The sequence below is a fragment of the Alligator mississippiensis genome, chromosome 13 (assembly GCF_030867095.1).
Source record: "Alligator mississippiensis isolate rAllMis1 chromosome 13, rAllMis1, whole genome shotgun sequence".
Taxonomy (NCBI): Eukaryota; Metazoa; Chordata; order Crocodylia; family Alligatoridae; genus Alligator; species Alligator mississippiensis.
In genome coordinates this window covers 46620082-46642080 of record NC_081836.1, presented here as the reverse complement: position 1 = coordinate 46642080, position 21999 = coordinate 46620082, and the positions used below count along the sequence as shown (strand labels likewise).

The following is a 21999-nucleotide window of genomic DNA, read 5'->3' as shown; positions in this document are numbered from 1 at the left end:
CTTCTCTCTGGGATTGAGATATCCCAGGCCTCACAGATCTTGCTCAGATCCTCACAGATCTAGCAACACAAAACTGGCTACACCACCCCTGTGCCATCATTCTGGGAGCTTGTGTACAACATTGGCCTGCTTATGGCATCCCTTTGGGAAACATTTAGGGGAGAGTGTGCTTGGCTGGCTACAGACACTATCCAGGCAGCAGCTGTTACCCTTGATAATATCAGGCAAAACTTGTTCCAGAGGTTCACTGCTACTAGTGAAGCTGTATAATTTGACTAGTGCTGAGTAGGCATGACTGACTCAATAAAATAGACACAACATGCTCTCAGTATGCAATATTCCATTGGGCAAAAGTGATACTGCTTGCTCGGCCCTGGACTCTTAAAGGGGAGGGTGTTAGACATGCACAGTACACCTAGCACCCTCACTCTATATTTTGCAAATGGGAAAATCCCTCCAGAAGGCAGCTTCCAGCACCCACCAGCAATAAACATAGAGAAGACTGATTAGGGACAAATTTCACTGGAGATTTCTTTTAGGGCTGTGGAAAGCTTTGGTAGCTGATTTGACTCTCAGGAGATTCAGCCCAATTCAGGGACCGAATCTCTGAAACCATATCAAATTGGGAGACAAATTAAAAGCTCTGAAGCGAAGTGAAGCATCCAAATCGATTCGGAAACACTTCGGAAAAGATGCGGCTGGTTTGGAGATTTGGCCATATATTGAACAGGCAGCTGACACAGCTGCCTCTAGCTGGTAAGTCTGTTGGGGGAGGGAAGGGACATGGGGGAGGGAGGGACTGGGGCTGGGACAAGTTGCCCAGCCAGGGTGGCGGGGCACGGGATGCAGGCACGGCAACGCTGGGAGCAGGGGCTCTGCCCTGCTACCACTTGTCCAGCCGGGGCAGGGGGGGAGGCGGGAAGCGGGAACAGCTTGCTCCAGGCAGAAGGGGGCCAGTGACATCAGGGCACTGATGTGAGCACGGCAATGCTGGGAGCAGGGGCTATGCCTTGCAACTGCCCGGAGCAAGCTGCACCTGCATCATGCATCACACCCCCGCCTGGCTGGGCAAGTGGCTGCAGGGCATAGTTCCCCCCACCACAGCAGAGGCAGGCACAGCAGGAGGAGCCACGAGAGAAGCCCCCTGCCCAGCCCCAACCCAGCCTCCCGGCACTTTAAAAAAAAGCCCCATACTCACTAGCTCTAGCAGTGACAATCAGGGCCTTTAAGTGCTTGTGACAGACCCCCCTGCACAGCGTGGGGTAGTGGGGAGGGGCATAAGGATGCCCCCCCGCTTGACACACACTGTAGCTGACCCGTGGCACGGGTGCAGTGCGGCTTGGCAGATCGCCACACACTGTCTGGAAGCTGAGGCGGCTCCAGCAGTTAGCCAGAGCCCAGCACTGCTCAGCCCCAGTGGCCCCAGCTCCCAGACAGCACACAGTGCCCTGCACCCACGCAATGCAGGCGATCCCTGCTGCCCCCCACTGCCTGGCACTGTGTGGTGGGAGCTCTGCCACAAGCACCCACAGGCCCCAATCACCGCTGCCAGAGCTGATGAGTGTGGATTATTTTTTAAGTGCCAGGACTAGGCTAGGGCCAGGCAGGGGATGGGGCCAGGCAGGGCAGCCCTCGGGGCTTCTCCTGTGGCTCCCCGCAACCTTGGGACAGGCAGGCACAGCCAGAGAAGCCACAGGAGAACCTGTAGCCAACTGGTTGTGTCTGCCTCTTCCCAGCCAATCCGAAACACCGAACCTCTCCAAATTAGTGCCGAATCTTCCAAAGCCGATTCGGCCAAATCATATTACTGTCCTTCGAATCGGTCAAATCCAAATTGAATACTCCCCTATTCGCACAGGCCTAGTTTCTTTCGCTACAGATGCTCCCATTCGGCATGATTCTCTGGAAAGTTTCAGGACTTTAGTCTCACAGATGGCGGACACCAAGGAACTCAAATGACTTGGTACAGACCCAAGTAAGATCTTATCACAGATCAGCATGATTGAAATAAGGGACAGGCTGAGCTCAGATCATCTGACATCAGCCTTCTGAATCCTGCATTAGAAAGCACCATAGAAAAAAAGCCCCTGAATCTTAATTATGTTTTTGTTCAAGTCATTTTGGGATTTTAAAGCGCACACTTTGCTTTCAGCAGCTTTACAGCAGCAGCATTTTACGGCCCCTGCTCTGATCCACTTTTGAACAGGAAGGTTAACATTTGACAGCAACAAAGAACAGAAACCATACCTCTTCACCACCCAGTTTCCCTGAACCAGCATTGCCACCTGCTGTATGCAACGTAAAACTGCAGTCGAATCAATCCCAGGACCCATTAAGCTCATAAGGTTTGCAAAAGGCATGACCTTCACTGGGGAAAAAAAAAAAAAAAAAAGGTGAAACTGTTACTTAAAGATTTCTTCAAATATATCATTATTATTCTTTAGGCTTGTATCCCACTCTATCCAGAATGGCTCATAGGAGATATATTCTTCTAAATCTAAACACACCATTTCTTTAAAAAAATGCATTAAGACTCCCATATGCTCATACTGAAAGCAACAGGAAAAAATACTGCACAGCTTCTAAAAACATAAAAGGGCTTTAGAAGAAGTGTTCCAATTCAGTCAGTCTACATCTGCACTAAAAATGTTAGGCAATAGTATGTGAAAGTTAATTATCTTAAATGAACCCAATTAATACAAGAAAACACCTTTGCTAATATTGAATATTCTGAATTTTTTTAACAGATTGGAAGTCATTCAACAAGTCTGGAAGGCCACGAGGTAAAATGTTTAGTATCTGCTGTCCTCAGACTGTCAGGACCTCCAGAAAGATGGGATGACACTGTCTCAGACAACATGCAAAGAGGCCTGTATTACTGAACACATGCTGGAGAAGGACTGCAAAAACAGCATGCTGCTGTATTAACCTCAGAGTTTAAAAATCTGTGCTTTGATTCCACTTGCCAGGAGTGGATCAATTGCAGGTGTGTCCAAGAACCAACAAGCTCAATCTTAGAATGGAGTATTCTGGCTACATACAATGTCCAAAACACCGATGTCAGCTCTACCCTCTCACTTATCTACCCTTCTAAAAAGGCAGTGGAAGCTATCAGCAGGAGCAGTAAGGAAAGGGTGAGGATTAATAACCTGGCACTGATCCTGAGAAAGATTCCCAAACTGCTTGTTGAATGGCAGCACAAACAGTGCCACCATAAGAAAAAAAAAGATTAGTTAGAGAACATGGAAAAGAGTGCATAAATGGAACATCAAAAAACTACATACCATTCTTCATCAGTATCTTAATTTGATCGGCAAGTGGTAAAGTTCTCAGTTGTGCCATAGAAAGCACATTGCTTGGAGCCACAGGTTTGTCACTGCAAACAAACGGACATAGTTATAGCCAATGAACGATATCAGCCAGCCAATATGAGGTCTGAACATTTTGTACAAATGCTTACTTTTCTTCCTCTATGCTCGGAGGCATCAGCATCATTAGGTATTCACTAAGGAAAAGAAAATACATCATCACCAAATGCTTGAAGAGATTCTCCAGGGTTAAGTACAACCATTTCCTCCTGAGTGCAACCTTATTTGTAGACTAATATTTGCCGTTAAGTTCTGTGCAATCTTATTTGCATGGAACCTAAAGGCAAATATTAGTCTATAAAGACTGTTTATTCTTTTTTCAATCAAATTCAGTGCTGATGAATGCTGAGACAGTAATTCTATCAGCTGAGTCTATTTACTAATAGCCATTTATTATTTTTAGTCTGTTGTGAGAAGTCCAAATTACTAAATTCCTTCTGTTTCCAGAACCAACAATCGACATTCCTACATACATTTCCTGATGTTAGCACCAGATTGGGGCCGGGACCAGATTCTAGAATGCTGGCCTGGTACTTGGGCAACCTGACCTCAGTTCCTTCCTGCTTGACCACGGGCCAGTCACATTAGGTCTGGTTGTCCCGATTCACCCTCGCCTACGGACGGCCCTGGCTGCAGCGACAGGGGCCATGGAACTGGCCAAGACAGAGAGCAGCAAACAATGCCAGATTCTTTCCCCTTTCTACCCATGCATTCATCCCCTCCACTGCAAATAGGGACAAACTCTGCCCCTAAGATTTTATGGCAGCTCACACTGTTCAGAAATATAAAAAATAAGCCACCAAGACCATGAGACAGAGGAAGAGAAAGACAGCAACCTGCTGCTTTCCTATTGTTTGGGCCTTGCTCGCAAAGCCACATAATTATCCCCTGAGCACACTCATGTACACATTATCTCAACCTTTCTCCACAGAGCTGCTGTCACCAAGAAACAAATCTGAAGGTGAAAAACAGTCACTCTTGAGTCATTCAGGCCTCCCTTAAAAATCATAAAAGGTTGTATAAATCTGATATGAAATGAAACCTGTTGGCTTGAGGTTTTTACGTTTGAAATAAAAATAGTTTTTGGTTTGGTTTTAAGGCTTTCCTGGCAGCATCTGCAATCCTCCAATTTCACATGAAGTAGACTTGAAATTAAATACAAATAATAAACAGCACAACTTGACAACAGTCTATTCAGTGTCTATTTCCTTGCTGTTAGAATCTATGGAATACATTAAGAATACAAATCAGACATATATATGTGAGTATACACATGAAGACTTTTACATTTATATAAAATATTATACATATGTTATATTACCATCCTCCCCCACAACCAGACATAATATAATTGCCAAAGGTTTTACCTGGGTGATTTAATTAATTCAGTGTTCTCTGCCATGCCATGACTTTGACTGAATAAATACTGGCGCTCGTGTTCAGAACGGCTGTCCTGAAAGAGGCAATACAAAAAATGCATTACAATGTGCAGGAAACTGAACTCTTCAATCTCATAGTCTCCAGTGTGACTCCAATCCAAGGCTAAGTATCTCCCCTGGCTAAGAGAAGTGTTGCTGCACTGACATTCATGCAAAATAGGAAAGCATACATTTGTAGGATTTTAAAAGCTTTCTGGACTAGTTCTCTCTGCCTCATGTGTTCACTGCTCACTTCCAGGTTGAGGCAATTTCATTCATTAACACAATGAAGGTGGCTGCTCTAACTGGTATTTAGCTTAAGGACAGGGCTGTCTAACTGGTGGCCCGAGGGCCATGAGGGATTAATCCAAGGCTCCTGGCCATTGCTCCCCTCATCACTCTGCAGTCAGAGGTCTTCAGGTTCCCCCTTCCTTCCTGCTTTCACTTCCTGCCCCCAGGGGCAGGGCAGGGAGACAAAACTCAGTGCAGCCCACAGCATGGTACAGTGGGATAACCCACAGCTAAGGAGGTGGTGGGAGGGGGAACTGCCCACTTGCCCCAACATGCAGTGCAGTGGTGGTAGAAAGAACTGCCTGCCCATGCACCTCCAGGGGAGGTTGCAGTTGTGGTGGAGACAGAGGGCCTTGGCTCCTACTGGCGCAGCCTCTGCCTGCTAAGTTGGCCAGCTGTGGCTTAGGCTGTATTTCTTTCTTTCCCAGACTAGAGGAAGGGTATTTTGTACCCACAAGCTTAGCAAACATTTCTCCCAACTCTAAAGGTGGTCCAATAAAAGATATTACCTCAACAGTCTCGTTACTCACATATTCCCCAGGCCATCATAGCTACCACAATATGACCACCTTGACAATCTTTTGACATCGTTACACTTTGTTATTTATACAGGACTCCCACCACCCAACTAGCTGAATGCCCCTAAGTAATTTCTTATCAAACCCCTTTACAACCCATAAGTAAAGGCCTGAAGTGGATTTCAGACACGAGCACCACCGTGCGGTTTGGATTCTAGATTCTCCCGAGCCAAGTGAAAATTCAGTAGAGAGCAGGACTCCATAGCACCCGAGCCTTACCCTTAACCCATAATAATTCAGATGGACCCAGTGCTCTTCAGCTTGTCTCTTCTGCAGAAACTCGTAGGACTGAACACGTCGCTTGCGGGCTTGCTCCGACTCTGGTCGGGAGAATCTTACCTAGAAAATTTGGTCACCGTTAACTACAGCTTCAAAACTCTTGCTGTAACTCTCATTCACATTGTCCCTGCATAGAGTATTATCCATTAGTTTGTTTGCTACGTGAATAACAAAATAAACCTAATGCCAAAAGTCCCAACAGGTAGGAGCCAACTGAACTAGAAGCTCCCCCGTAAACAATCCCTTCCTTAGAATCTCACATGTCTACTTCTGGTCAATCTTAACAAGCAGAGCTGTATCTGTGAACCAACTACTGACATTTTTAACCTTTTCAGATTATTATTAATTATTATGCTCTGATGTGAACGACCATAAAAAGGAATCTCAGACATACAGTTATTTGCTTGACATCATCTTCAGCCTCATCCTGAGATGAATCACCACCTGTCAAAGATAAGACATGAAAATGAGATTTTAAAAAAACGATTGAGATGAAGAAGCCAAAACAGAATTTATAACTGAGAGCCCCAGTTAAGAAGAGTGAGTGGACCATGAGCTCACCAGCTCCAAGTTTTTAGCCCACCTCTGTCTCAGTACTAGTATGGTCCCAGCACTGTACCTCAAGCTGTCATCATGATATCCCTACCAGATTTTGTAATAATTCCCCTGGGAACTGAGAGACAAAGAAATGAAGGGACTGTACCAAAGGGCACACAGGAAGCTTGCAATAGAGCTGGGAACTAAGTTCACACTCACAATAACTTTATGTACGTCATTTACACTCTTTGCATTCTCTTGTAACAGACAAGAGACCTGAATCTCAGCACTAATGAACTGACTACTGCTTACGTTTCACCGCCCACTACTGGATGGAATCAGATTTAGGCACAAATCTGGGTCAAAGGGCCTAATGGAAACTCTTCTCTAGCTCTAACGGTACGGCCTGATGCTTCTGGAGCTAGAAGGACCAAGTTCAAACCCTGTTGCTCTAGCTAATTGCCAAGTGCCTGTGATATGTAGCAGTGATAACTGTATACCTGGGTGACTGCAGGTTCATTACAGTACTTACCTCCCAGGGGTTTGGGGAGGATGAGTTAATATTTATGCAACACTGAAAAAAGGGCTAAAATTGCTAAATATTATTAGTCACTACAATATTCTGCCAACCAGCTCTTCGCTGTTTTAAGTTACGTACCATTAATTCTTCTTCCAACTGTTAAAAGGAACAATTATTTCCTGTGAACCAACCATTACGATAGTATTCTAACACATTCAGCCTTTCTTCAGCTCCAAAAAGCCATTTGCTTAAAACTGTAAAGAGAACCTGAATCTCACTGCTCCAGAGAAAATAAAACTCATCAAGCGCTTACCTTCGTTAGCAGCTTCTCTCTCCCTGTGTTTGGCATCAGCTTTATCCAAGTAGGTGAAACTTGGCCTCAGTTGTAGAATTCCATGCAGTGGAGTTAAATGAAGTTCCCCTATAGAACACAACAATTCTAGTACATCAGGATGACAGTCTTCCTCACCACATCTTTGCAATGTCATCGTTCCAATTTAAGATAAAAGTCTGATGAATTTTAACTTTAAATGAGTTCCATTCTGCTTAGGCAGTTTAATCTGTCATTTTCTGGTTCACACATGACCCAACCTTTACAAGGAGAACCCTCCTGGTAAGGTATTTACTATTCAAGAAAGTGTATGTTTCATAAGGTCAGCTGATCAGACTAATTCTCTGACACACACTGGGAAGTCAGTGCTGTTGAGTCAAATCTTGACTGGTGATTCAGCATCAAAAGCCTTGCCCAATTTACAGCATAATCTTGGTCTACATCAGAATTTGCTGTCCTAAGCCCTCTTCTAAATAACATCACCCTAAACTCCAGACCAAAATACATGGCTGTTTGCACAGAAACAAAAGTTTAGAGCAGCCCCTGGCCTCCTACATCAAACACGATTATTTATGCCTTCATGACAAAAGCAAGCAGAATAAAGTGACATCACAAATCCATAATGTAAATCCCAGAAACATTTTGGAACACATCACTACTCCTACACCTTTTTAGTATATCATGTAAGAAAGAGTTGGAGGAACAAAGAAAGGCCCAGAATCTACAGAACGAGATGGGCATGTTTTTTATTATGCCTAATATTAAAAAAAATTGCCCCACAAACAATCATGGTTTTGGGTTATAAGTTTTGGTAGGGTATCAGTGGAGTCTAAAAGCTATAATAGCTTTGTTGCCTCATTTACACCATCTCTACAATTCCTCACTGGAATCCCAAAGACCTTGAAATACTAATAGTTAAAATTATCCGCTACAGCAATGTGTGTCTAGGAATCAACAGCCATTAAATAAAAATAAAGGCTAAGACAAAGAACATAGTTGTCTTGTTTCAAGCACCCAGCACGTTCAAAAATGGTTTTGTTTTGGGTGAATGGGTGAAAGAGAAAAACAAAAATCACCTTTCCTATAGATAGCAGCAGCATAGCGGGAAACATTACTGGCAGCCTGTGTAGAGCAGAAGGTTTGCTTGTCCATGAGCTTCCTGTAAGCAAAGTAAAACAATGCGATTACATTGGGCGACAACAACAGGTAAGAATGGGAAGACTGAAGCAGAGCTATTGCTGATTTCCAAAATGAAATAATTAACCTTTTAGATCACTGTAAGTTACACATGCAGCAAATTTGTTGACTTGGCACTCTGCCCCTTTATTTAATTACATTAATCATTGTGGACTGCAGCAGTCACAGCTCTGTCTCCAAAACTGGTTGCATCATGGATTCATCCAGTCTGGAGTGCTTTCAAAAGGGTTGAGAGGTTGGTACCCAACTATCCAGAGATGCCCTGCTGGTTTTCACTCTACAGCATGTGACACTGGAACAGGCAGCCAACTGTGATGAATGCTACAGAATGGTAAGAAACTACTGTATGAATCTTATATGTACTTTTATGGGCTTCCAAGCAACCCCACATTCTTGGCTCCATGTGTACGAAAAGGAATGCTTCCTGCAAGAACTAAAGCCAGAGTAGAATTACAGCAAATTCCCAATGCTGAAACAAGGAGATTATCTAGTTTTTTTTTAAGGTTGTCCTCTTCCCCTCCAGGAAGAAACAAACTGCTTTGACCTATTTGAAGACGCCTAAGAGGATCGAGGACATGAAACTCTCCTTTGACACTCTGCCCTAGAGCGATGTCTGATCTGCCTAGGTCTGTACAGGGAAGATAGGTTACCACCTGGGTAAGCAAGGTGTGGACAGCCGCTTTTACTGTTGGATAGTCTGTTTTCTCTGAAACATTTTGGTCCCAAATAATCACTACTTTGCTCTGAAAGCCTGCCATTGCCCCAGTGGCTAAAAAATTCAAGCAAGACTCCTGAGCTGACCACAGTGTACTATAACAGTTTGCTGACCTAGAGGGTATGGATGGCAGGATTTCAATCTGAGGAAGATGATGGCTAGGGACCAAGAACTAAGTCTGGTGCCCTTGAAGAAACTACAAGAGAGATGGAGAGATTAGATGTTTAACTACCTTGAGAACTATGACACCTGCTATCTGGATCCTTCCTCTAGGAGAGCTTATTCATTTACATTACTAACTACATATGATCCAATCATATAAACTGCTCAATTAACATTTAATATTGGATTAATATGTAATATTTAAGCACTCTTTAGGTCCTTAAAGATATCCTTATTCATGAAAGTACCTACGTATTTCCCTAGATTCAAATGTATGCTTTGCTGAATCAGGGGGGGAATTAGGGTGGAAGTCATGCTTATCTGAGCCAAATGGAAATCATTTCCTCTAGGAGAACTTTCCCCAAACTTAACCATCATACATATGCCTGAATTTTATTTTTACAGCTAAAGGAACAAGCAGCTCTCAGATTACTGCAAGTATAAGTATCTGTCACTTTCTCTCAGCTTATTTTGTGCATATTTTAGCATATGAAAACAGTCACATTCAAAGTTTGTCAGATTCTTTGGTGGTTGCATGGATCTTGCACAGTGAGGTGGAGGGAGGGGAAGGACAGAACATGAAAAATTAGGGAACGGTGCTGCAAAGTCACAAGAATCAGTAGGGGGATCAGGGACAGACAGACAATCAGATACTACTTGAAATGTTTTTAAAACTGACTTATATTTTAAGTTGACTGTCTCAAAGCTCAAAATACACTGACCAGATACTAGCAAATGTGACTGGAGATTTTTGGGTGCCCAACTTAAAGCACTTTACAAAGGCTGGCCTTCCACACAAGTAGGGATGGAGACTCAACCCTTCCTGAAATTCAGCTCCTGTTAAAGTTGTCTCAAAAGCTGGGCACCCAAAAATTGACCAATCCAAAAAAAATCATGGGTTACTTTTGAAAGTCTCAGCAACGAACATCCTCATTTCTCCTCAAGACTGAACTTGTGCTTACTTTGACCTTTCTCTAAAATCTTGGTGATCCATCTGGATCCTTAATTGACAAGAGTGTTAAGGCAAAGGTGATACCTACGAGGAATATGTATTGGTTTCATCTGTGCAGGTCCCATCCACGTTAAGAGCAATCTGTTCTCCTTTGCTGCGGCAATAGTTGGGATTCAAAGTATCAATGGCCATTTCAAGTTCAACCTAATCATTGATAAAATAAGCAAGCACCAATAATTAGCTAAACATAATCGTTTTTCATCTACAACGAAACTTAAGTGCTCTTTCTGCAAAGACTAACATAAAAGGTACAATCAACTTTGTTCAAAGGACTATTCATACACATAAACTGTATGCAAAGTTTAAGCATATGCATATATCTGAAGAACTAAGGGTATAATTCTGAACCTCTACATCAATATCAACAATAGATATAACAGTGATCAGGATTCCTACTGAAAAGTATTTTAAGTATATTGTTTGTGCTGCAAAGAGACTCGGATGATTCTGAATCCTACTTTTAAAATCAACAGTGACAAGATTAAAAAAGAAAAGGCAATTAACAAAGGATGCTCAGTTCTGGATGCCCCTGCCCTGCTAAGCATGTCAGCAATTCTAGTGCAAAGCATCTCCTTCAGCAAATAGTATCAGAGAGTTCTTCCCAACACAACATACACATTTAGGTGCATGGTTATGGCCAATAAAGTTGTGTAATTCCCACTGGCATTAATGCACACTGATGTCCAAGAATAACATCTAAGCCATAATGTTTGTATTTTAAAATTTGCCCATGAGATTTAGGTACATAATTTCCTGGGGAATTTAGTATGGGAAAACAGTCTAAATCCTTTCTGTTAGCTCAAACAGGGGGTGGAGAGGGGAGCAGGAACAGGAAAGGACAACCATCCTAGCTTTGCTAAATTTTCTCTTTACTATCTTGTCAGTCTCAAGTTGTTCAGTGCTGTCCATCAAATATAAGAGCAACCCATCCCTTCCTCCTGCTCTAGGCCCATTCAGAAACAATGAAGCCACATCTACATTTCCCCAGCACTTGGGCAAAGCAGCACAATAAACGATGCAGTATTTGTGCTCCATTTGGAGGTAAGAAACCCAACTCCAATCTTATACTGGAGCAAGACTGCAGACATGAGCAGAGTTGCTTGGAATTTACATTTGTGTTATAGGAAAAACACAGAACCGAAACATCCCCCACTTGTGGATGGTGCCAAAGCCCTTATAAGTTCCTATGTCACATCCATCTTCAACATTCTTCTTTCAACCTGTATCACAGAATTAGTAATCATCAAATGAGCCACAGTGCTAAATGTGCCCGGCAGGCTTTCAGGTTTCTATGGGGTTTAGATTGCAATGTTTTGCAATTCCAGATGTTTTTCCAGAGACAACACGCATCATAAATGCAGAACTTGCACTCCGGGATCTTTTCTTTGCCATCTTCCACAATTAAATCCTGATGATCACAGCCAGATCATAGCAGGGCTTTTATGTGACAAGGCATATCTGACTTGCATCTGCCGTTAGTGATTCTGTATTGTTTTAAATCCTACACCCATGTACAGCCCTCCCTATTGACGAGGCAGGAATTTGCTGTCACCCTGTAGCTTCAGCAGCTTGCAAATGCCAAGCTCAAATTGACAGAGACAAGTCAATGAGCAAAAGCAACATCTACAGAGAAACAGTACTGCAAAAGGGGTGAAGGCAATAGAATTCAGTAATGATTTCTGGTGTCTTTTGGTTATTTATTGGGTAAACTCCAATTCCGTTTTTTTTGTATAGAAATGTCCAACTGGTCAAATTCAGAAGTCCCATTTATAAGTTTAAGAACAGCTTATTATGAGATTTGGGATAACTGTGGAGACAAACAGCTTTCTCTCTGCTTTCAATTGGAGAGCTACAAAAAGATGCTTGCAAAACTAGACCTTGATCAAGATCGTTGAGTTGGGAAGCTCCTGTCTAAAGGCCCCTCTCACTCATTTCATGCTTGACTCTGACCTCACTTACACTACTATATGCTGGTTTAAGCCAGCACAATAAGCAAGAGCAGAATCAAGTCCTCTGCTGATGCCAAAAAACTTAGCACAGAGCACATTACCAAAACTCAGCCATTCTCTGAATATCACAGTGGCACTGAAAACATTTTAAAACTTGGATTATTGGCACAAACATCCACAGAGCTGAACCAGCTGTATCACCTGTGCTTGGCTACAATGGCTCTACATGTGATTTTAGGATTTTTATATCAAAGAAGTATCCTCTCCATTACTGCATCATGAACTTAATTGTCAACAAAAAATCCCTGCCAGAAAAAGCTCCCTTAAATGTTATTTCTCAGGCATAATGAAAGTCACTAATCCAAGAGATCTGGTCCCACAAGTTGTTGTACTCCCAACAACAGCTTAATAGTACAATTTGTTGTTCTTCTGCAGCACTCCACAGCCAGTATAAAGCAAGAGTTTCAAATCAGTCTTATGTGACACCCACCTTTTGCTGCTTTGGTTTTATTTTTGCTGACAGATGCATCACATCATCGTAGGTCATGGAAGAGGGACGAATTGGATACTAGAAAACAAACATTTCAGTGTCCGTCAATCAAAGCACTACACAGAAGTCAATTAACCAAACCCTTCCCTACCCTCAACTCTGCACAACCACTTCCTGAGGTGCAGAGAAAATAAATGATTTTGACTGACCCATTGAGTCATTACACAGATCAGACCCAAAAATACTGATCCCCATTCCCTGGCCCTCTGCTCTAGCCACCAGCAGACTGCCAACTGAATGAACTTCAAGAAGCCAGAAAACAGGGAAATGTACCTACTCATAGAAAGAGATTGCCCAGAATCTACATTTTCAGAAATCAGATCCCAATGGTATTAATTTGTTGGAAATTTATCACTTAACCATAATGAGATTTTAAGTTTATACATAACTTTGCATTGCATAACCCCCAGGTGCTTTTACAAAAGTGGGTACTATTATTTCTATTTTACAGACAGGAAAAGTGAAGCCTAGGAAATATAAACAACCTGGCCAACAGCTTATATGGATTCAGAGGCAGAGGTGGCACATTAAAACTCTACTCTCTTGATTCTTCTTTTCCCTACAATATAGAGGACAGGTCAGATAATTCCAATTAATGCAAGTTATGGGCATAAATCTCTGAAGCATTACTGCCAAATTAAATGGCTGAAGAAACAAACATATAAATGAATAACTTCACAAGCAAAGAGTGCAAAGGTCTTTAAGACGGGAGGGAGAAATAGCTGCAGTAGGAGGTAAACAATTCACTACCCACTGCTGTTTTCCTTTACCAGCATTCTTGCATCTGCATTTGACTCAACAGGCCTTAATGTGGGTCACAGAAAGTCATGTTTTAGTTACCAGTATTAATTAAGTTATGTTAAAAGTATATTATGCTTACTTAAAATAAATTTGGGGAGGGAACACTTAGACAGCCGTTTATACAGATCACAGACAAGAAACTGTAGCCTTAGCAAAACAGTTTAAACAAGATAATGGCTGCAGACAGCAAAGTCCTGCCACTGGTTGAAGCAAAGTAGAGAGAGGTTAACAGCAGCCTATTGCCATCACTGGCCATTGCACTTTGTGACAATCATGTAATATGAATACATACTTTGAGTGCTTGAGGCCTATCCAGACCCACCTAATTCAGGCACTTGGAGAGGTCCAATTATTCTGTGGTCTAGACAGACCTGCACTCCCAGGAAAGCTAATGCACTGGGAAGTTCACCAAACATCCCCAGCAGTGAAAAACCTCTTGCTCCAACTGCAGCTGGCACACAGAAAAGTGCCTACAGAAAAGTACCTAGCAAGTGTGTAGCGTGCACGCTGCTGCCACGTCCCCGGCCTAGCTAGTCTGACAATAATGATGTAACATTAAAACCTTGAGTCCTGTAGGTAAAGGTTCTGCAGCGAACTTTTACCTGAGGACAGGCTGATCCTAAATACATATAATATTAGCACGCACAGTAGAGACCCGGCAACAGGGATTTTGGTGCCAAAAGTGGTGACCATTATTCCCCGATGTAAAGTGAATGATGACTGGTCAGAAGTGTGAAAAGTAATAAATTTGTTTCAACATGAAGATTGATGGAAGCACCAGCTGTATGAGTGTTTGAATGGCAGGCGCCCTGGAGACATGGTTGGGTTGATTTTGAGGGCTAAAAAGGGCTCAAAATCTCAGAGCTCTGCTGTCTGTGTGCCTTGCGTGAGTCTGGTGTATGTGCTGAGAATCTGTGTCTCTGAGGTTGAGAGATTTGTGAGTCTGAAGCCTGCGTCTGAAGACAGACTGCTTAGGTCTAGTGAGACTGAGACTAGATGAGATTACGGGTGTTTTGTGAGTGTTTAGTGTCTGTAGAGCAACTGGAGGTGACTGTGCATCTCAGGTAGAGCAAGACTCCACAGCGATCCCTCTGGGAGTGCAACCACAAACCAGGACCCGTGACAGCAGGCCAACACTCTTGTGGTAATGTATCACCTATTCCCTGGATTGAAGGAGAGAGAGTACCCTAGAGATGGGAAGATCTCCTGGGAAGGTGGGGAATTAGTACAGTTCTCATTGTAAGCACAGAGCCAGAGAGCCTGTGAAAGCCAGGCTCTGGTCTATGTGCTTAGTGTAACTGTGTGCAGCTCTCAGACTGACAGCCTGCATTCTGCTCTCTCTCTCATTTTCTTACTCATCAGGGATCCTGGTTTTCTCTGATTAAAAACTGCAAATTCTCTGATTAGAAACCCAAAATCCGTGATAAAAATTAAAGGCTCCCCCCACAGCTCCTCCTAGTGCTGCTGGTGCCCCACACTCCCCCCAACAGTCTCAACAGCCCTCCTGATGCCCCTCGCAACAACCCCCCAGACCCACAGACACAGACTCTGACACCCACCCCAGCAGGTAAGTGTGTGTGGGGGGAAGAGGCAGGGCAGGGCAGGGGAAAGGGAAGGTGCTGGGGGGTAGATCAAGAAGGGGAATGTGCCCCCATGCCCACTCACAGAAGCAGGGCCAGGGGGTGAGGGAAGGGGTGCCACTCTGTGGGCCACACACGTCGGCCAGCTTGACAGGAGGTTTGCACATGCAGGCCGTCACCCCAACTCTGCCACTGCACCCTGCGCTACCATCTCAAGGCCACCTGCACAGCTTTATGGGCAAGAGGCGCAGGGCATGGCAGCAGCAGTGTGGTGGCAACCACTGTGTGCGGGCCACATACGGGCTGCCTGGCTGGGGGGTGAAATGGGGGGCTTGCATACAGCAGCATGCCCCGCAACTGGCTGCATGGCTCTGTGGAGGTGCAGGGTGGTGGCAGCTGCATGCAGGGTGGGGGGGACGGGCTTTACCGGCAAGCACTGCCACTGTGGAGCCATACCCTTTGCCCCTGGATCCTAGAGGTATGTGGGACTTGGGGGCTGTGGGGCAGGGCTAGGGAAGATGGTCGGGGGCTGAGGGAGTGGTGGGTGCTGACGGCCCCAGGTGGCACATCACAGCTGGTGAGGACAGGGGTGCCCCTCTGTGGGGGGCTTTGTGGGCAAGAGATGCAGGGTGCAGTGTGGTGGTGCCTGCCATGTGTGGGCTGCACACATGCTGCCTGGCCGCCTGCCCAGGGGAGGGGGAATCTGGCATGCGGCTGGAGCACAGCTCTGTAGCCATCTCTGCAGCCACAGCGAGGGATGGCGAGGGGGGCGTGGCGGGGGGGTCTTGCACACAGCGCCTGCTGCTGCTTACCTAGAGGCCCGTGACGGCGGTGACAGCCACTGCCTACAAAACCTCATGCTGCTGCTCCGGAGCCATGCTCAGAGCCGTGCAGCAGGCTGCTGGGCAGCAGCAGCAGAGTGGTGACCCCACGCACAGCTCTGGGAACAGCTCCATGCCGACAGGTTTTGTAGGCAGCAGCTGTCACTGCCATCACGGCCCTCCAGGTAAGTGGCAGCGCCGCATGCAAGCCCAAGCCCCCGCCTCCTCCCCCCCCGCGCCCCCATCCCTTGCCATGGCTGCAGAGCTGGCCACGGAGCTCTGCTCCGGCCGCAAGCCAGCCTCTCTCCCCCGGGCAGGTGGCCAGGCGGCACGTGTGCGGCCCGCACAAGGTGGGCACCACCACCCTGTGCTCCACATCACTTGCCTGCAAAGCCCCCCGCAGAGGGGCACCCCTGCCCTCACCCCCTGGCCCTGCTCCCAGCTGCAATGTGCCACCAGGGGGCCAGCAGCACCCCCTGCTCCCTCAGCCCCCAACCATATCTTCCTAAGCCCTGTCTGACGCCCCACTTACCTCCATGCTCCAGGAGTAAAGGGCGAGTGTGAGCCTGAGCCTGGCCTTGGCTGCCTCAGAGGCTCAGGCTCAGGCCCCCTGCCCTCCCCACTCCAGCCAGGGCTGGGGGTTTCCCGCCTTTTTTGCAATCGGCTCTTGTAGGCTGGAGCAGTGACAGCCTGCAAGAGCACTTTGCAAAAGTGGAGAATCTGCAGATTTCTCTGCTAAAAAGAGAAATCTGTGTTTTCTCCAATAAAAACAGGGAACCCTCGGTTTTCTCCTTTTTTCCTTGGGAAATTGAAAACCCAGATCCCTGTTTATCATTGCGTATAATCTTGCAATTATTGTAAATATTGCTGCTGTCTGTTATCATTAACGCAGTCCTGCGGTTTCCAGTTTAACTGAAGAGTCTGCTCATTTATTTTTTCGGAGGGGTAGCACTGGGCTGCAAGTGAGTACCCTGTTTAAAATCACCTGTCACCTTCAAAATCCTTTCCCTGGGCTGGATTTAGAGAGGAGTAACACCTTCATTTGCTTAATTAAGTGTCCAGAACTTAACAAGTGATGGTGTCCAACATCACCCACAAATTGTAAGACTGGGATCCACAGTAATGTTAAGAGGAGTTACTGCTTGGTAAAACAATACTTAAAAAAAAAAAAATGATTAAAAGAAAATAAAGATGTGACTACCTGAAATAGATAGAGCTTCTCCAGCAGGCTTCTGGCCAGATACACATCAATCTGACAAAACAAAAGAAACAAGTTTCACTGGATAGGAAGCTGTATCTTGAGTACCACTGAAAATCGCTAGCCTGGGGAGAAATTAGCTACAAACTCTGGGCAGGTCTGTGAGCCTTGTGCAAACCTGCTCTTTGAGAATGTTCATTTAAGAATCAAAGGGGTGTCTACTTCTGCCAGGACATGACACAGAAGCTAGTATATTTGGCTGAAATTCAGATTCTCCCAAAGCAAGGTGGGAAATGCATCTGATCAAAGAGAAAGGAACTAGCTCTCAGTGGGGTTGGTGTAAGCCTCATACTTCAGCTCCAGCCAGAGAGGCAGGGACAGAGGTGACGGCAGGGGGAGCAGAAGCTACGAGGGGGTCAGGGAAGATGCTCTCGCTCCAACCCCAGGCCCAGGCTGGGGCCAGAGTTAGAGCCACAGCAGCCACCTGCCTCTCCTGTATGTACCTGAAATCTGAGATAACATACTGAATGAGGGAGAAAACCTTATCTTGGATTCAAGTAAATACAGTACTTGGCTTTTACTGTAAAGACAGATAAAAATATTAAGATTAAACCATGTATAATTTAACAAGCTCCCTAGCCAATGCTCCAAAACTTAACCCTGCCAGCTGAAGGCCTGCCCAAGCAAAAAGGTCTTACAATGCTTCTCCTTCCAACACCCAACAATCGGCGTGTGTGGGGATTTGTATCAGGAACCAGTAGTATATTGTAGCAATTATTTGGCACCTGACAATCCTCTTCAAAGCAAAACTGTCCAGTCTTCATTTCAGACTGGAAACAGGCAACTGTTTCTTTTATCAGGAGCAGTAAACACATGCACCAGCCATGTTGTGTTTATACCCTTTCTAATCCAAAAAAAAAAAAAAAAGAAAAAATTCACTCTTTCTATTTAAAGCTCTTCTAACTTTCCTAAGGGAACTTTAGTGTACATGAACGATGTCCGACTGACAAATCTGGGGCTTCAACTTATCCACCAAATGGACACAGTGACAATGGCCTAGTTTCTGGATGCTGGCTCGGAGCATGACTTGCCACTGATCAGAGAAAATGCAGGCTGTGCACCGAATCCTCATATCTTTTGTATGCTATTGTTTACTGACCATCAGACAGCAACTCAGCTCAGTGATATTCTTTCAGGAGAGCCAAAAGCTAAGAAACCTAAATATGAGGAAAGGTACACAGTTGTCCAGTGTATATCTACCTCTTGTATAATTGGGTCATCTTCTTCATTTGCCATGCTAGAATGGTAAAAGCTGTCTTGGGCTCTCTAGCACAATCTGAAAGAGAAGAAAAATACCACATCAAGCCTGGGCTGTGAAAGTTAGTTCCCTGGCCCTTACTGAACAGGAGTATTCACGGGCTGCCATCCAGGGGAAAGCAGAACCTTGGCTGTGGACTTAGTCCAGAGATGTCTGAGTTGTGACAGGCGTGGTTAACTGCAGAAGCATCACAGGAGAAGCAGCCTGGTGCATGGCTGTGGCACTTAACTTGGGTGGCCTTGTATAGTTTCTGGCCAGTCTCTACTGTTCACCATAACCATAATGCTCCGACCAGCTCAAGGCCCCATCCAATTGCACGATTTGCACTGCCATAACAAGGACCCTAGCCTAGGATTCAGAAACACTGGATTGTAGCCCAAACTCTTCCACTGCCCTGGTCAATTCACTCTGCCCTTCACAACAGGGGAAGCAGGCACTCTTTGTCTGCCTGGTCTAGTTAAACTACAAACTGTTTAAGGCAAGGACTGTTCCTTACTACGTGCTATACAGTGCCAAGGGAAATACAGTATCAACTGCTGAGATCAGGGCTGTAAGAAACAGGAAGCAGTGAGCTTGATTCAGCCTAGTGGTTGTGGGACACCCTCTCCCAGGGTGTGGGAAACCAAGGTTAAATTCTCTCCATTCCCGGAGGGATTTGTACTTGTCATTTCCTAACTACCAGGCTACAGGACACTGATGAAAGGCTGCACTCAAGCCCTCCTTTTAAAACTGTTCCACTCTCTAGAAAAAAGTTAACGATTCACTGAACCAGAGTCAGAAGGACTGTAGCGTGTTGGTGTGACCACTGCTGGGCCGGGAGAAGGCCCTCATTCTGGTCCCTGCTCTAAGGACTGGTTCTGTATTTTACATGATGTTCCTTTGTGTGTCTACCCCTTGGTTATTAGAAGTGCCAGTAATTTTCCAATTCCTTTAAAAGATGACTAGAAGTACTTCTAATACAGGCAGGAAGCATATAGGGAGGAAGCATCGTTACCAAAACCAGTTTTATAACATTCATAAAAGCAACTTTCCATAGTGAAGAAAGCTAAACTAAACTCAAGGATTTCAAAGACACAAAAACAGAACTGTATGAAACCTTTTCAACAGAAATATAGTAAAGGAAGAAAGAAATACATGAACAGTAGAAGAATAACAGAAAAAAATTGAGATATATAAATAAATATGCTTGATTTGTAACTGAATAGATAGCACAAAGTCGTCTTATATCAGTTTTGGATTCATAAAAGGGGCTAGAAGTGCCAATCATTATTGGTCAATTAAACTGAGAGAACATGTGACACTGATACACACATGCAGACAGCAACACGAGCTACTTTAGAACAGGTGAAAAAAAAATCATATCCAACAGAAATTGCAGGTAGCATTTACAGAGATATAATCCAGCTACCCAAAAAGATGACCAGAGCCAGGATATTAGGGTATCCCAAAAAGTGAGCCTCGGGATCTTGAGCAATCAGAAAACAAAGACTCCTGTTTTATGTCTCTCTGAAAAACAGCATCTCCAACAGCACAGTGTCCCCTGCAACACCGAGACTGTAACACATTTCTGCTTTTGTGGGTACATGGAGATGTTCCTGAAGTCCCTGGACACATAGGGAGAAACCCAAAACATTTCCCAGTGCCATGTGTCACAGTACTAAAAGGCCGAGAACCGCTGTCCCACTGATCCACTGGCTCCTTCCCAGGACCGAAGGGAGACTGCCACCTTCTGAGTTACTGGCATCATTTCCTGCAGCGTCCAGGTTTGCCTCAAGAGCTTCACATCTAAATACCGGTGCTGCTCCTGTTTAACTCAGGCTTGGCTAGCATCCGGCAACTCGGGGCCTGCTAAAAGGCTTTCCATAAGCCCCTGAAAGGCAATTCCACATGATGTTTACCAGGCTCTTTACCAGGCCTGTCCATGAACAGGTTTGGAAGAGGACTTCCTGCTAATGACCAAGGAGCTTACAGGGATTTGTTGTGCAGCAAGGCTCCCATCACAGGGTGCTGTAACTTCTGCCCGGCAGACCCTGCTACAGGGATTTAAGGAGGTCCCTCATCAAGCAAGCACCTCTTTTCAGTGCCTCGGCATTTGTGTAGCGGCGTGCACAATCCCTCGGGCCCTTCCGCTCACTCCCTGCTAGTGACCACGTTAGGGGTGAAAACAACCCCGCCACACCCCAGGACACCTGGTCAGTGAGTCAGGGAAAGCAGGCACCATGTGGCCTGTGGCCCAGGTGGGGCGGCCTGCACCCTGCCACTCCCTGCTGCCAAAACCTTTTTTTAATTTCATTTTTGGTAACTGGAGAACCTACTTTCTCGCGGCACCCTGATGCCAGGCAGGGTGGGAGGGCAGGGGGCAAAACGAGGGTCGGAGGCAGAAATGCTGCTGGGAGGACGGAGGTGGCTTGCTGTGAGCCAGGATGCAGCAGTGCCTGAGCCAGGGAGCCGGCTGCCAGGCAGGCACCGAGGCCTCCATCTCCCCGCAGCACTTTCCCAGGGCACTGGCGGGGCGAGGGCCCTGCTTTTATGTTTATTTTTTTGCAGGGGGAAATAAGCGTCCCAAAAGCGGGACCAGCCCCGCAGTCAGGGACAGGCTCCCGACCCCCGCCCAGCGCTGCCTGGATCCGGCGGACCCCGGCCCGGCGCTGTCAGCCGGGCCTGATCTCCATCCTGCGGCGCGGCCCCGCCCCGGGCCCCGGCGGCCGGCCCTGCCTATCCCTACCTGCGGGGAGCGGCGGGCGCCGGTGGCCCCTCAGCGCGGTGCGGCTCCGGGGCGCTCTCAGGCGGCGGCCATGTTGCTCCCACTCCGGCAGACACGTGGGAGGCCCGGCCGGACCTCCTTTTACCCACAATGCTGCGGGCGGCGGGCCGGGCCGGGCCGGGCCGGGCCGGGCCGGCAGGCGGCGCTGCGGAGCGGCCGGGAAAGAGCGCAGGGACAAAATGTTCTGGCAGCGGTGGGATTCGAACCCACGCCCCCGAAGAGACTGGAGCCTTAATCCAGCGCCTTAGACCGCTCGGCCACGCTACCCAGATGATGGGGCTGTCTGCTGCGGCCCACTTATCTCTGTGTTATCTTCTAGAGCCAGCGTGGCCAAGGCTTTGCCCCACCGGCGTTTGTCCGCATTTCCCCTTGTGCTGAGAGAGCCTGAGCTTGTCCGGGTTTCCCCGGTGCCCCTGCTGCCTCCGTCCCCTTGCAGCCCCCAGGCTGTGCTGTGATCCCGAGTTTTGCTAACTTCAGCCTGGGCCTTGTTGCATTTCGTCCGCGGCGCCTCTACCCGCGCTCTGCCGCGGCAGCTGGAGACCCACCTCTGTGCACGGGGCAGAGCAGAGCCGGGGGCCCCCCAGGACCAACACTCAAGGGAAACAGGGTG

General features: G+C 46.2%; 1 protein-coding gene and 1 non-coding gene across 2 annotated transcripts in view; both read right to left on the bottom strand.

Moving 5' to 3' along the window:
• Positions 1 to 21458, bottom strand: part of POLR3E (RNA polymerase III subunit E) — a 37303-nt gene extending 15845 nt beyond the window's left edge. The window contains exons 1-13 of the mRNA XM_014610819.3: positions 21351 to 21458; positions 18568 to 18643; positions 17311 to 17361; positions 12848 to 12925; positions 10437 to 10552; positions 8399 to 8481; positions 7305 to 7412; positions 6329 to 6378; positions 5875 to 5994; positions 4736 to 4821; positions 3461 to 3505; positions 3285 to 3376; positions 2248 to 2368 (exon numbers count right to left, since the gene is read on the bottom strand). Coding sequence (XP_014466305.2) covers positions 2248 to 2368; positions 3285 to 3376; positions 3461 to 3505; positions 4736 to 4821; positions 5875 to 5994; positions 6329 to 6378; positions 7305 to 7412; positions 8399 to 8481; positions 10437 to 10552; positions 12848 to 12925; positions 17311 to 17361; positions 18568 to 18603 — 986 coding nt within the window. The 5' untranslated portion in view covers positions 18604 to 18643; positions 21351 to 21458. The remainder of the gene's footprint in view (positions 1 to 2247; positions 2369 to 3284; positions 3377 to 3460; positions 3506 to 4735; positions 4822 to 5874; positions 5995 to 6328; positions 6379 to 7304; positions 7413 to 8398; positions 8482 to 10436; positions 10553 to 12847; positions 12926 to 17310; positions 17362 to 18567; positions 18644 to 21350) is intronic.
• A 116-nt stretch (positions 21459 to 21574) lies between these two features.
• Positions 21575 to 21656, bottom strand: TRNAL-AAG (transfer RNA leucine (anticodon AAG)). The gene has a single exon. It is a non-coding gene; the product is annotated as a tRNA-Leu (tRNA).
• Between the last annotated feature and the right edge of the window lie 343 nt (positions 21657 to 21999).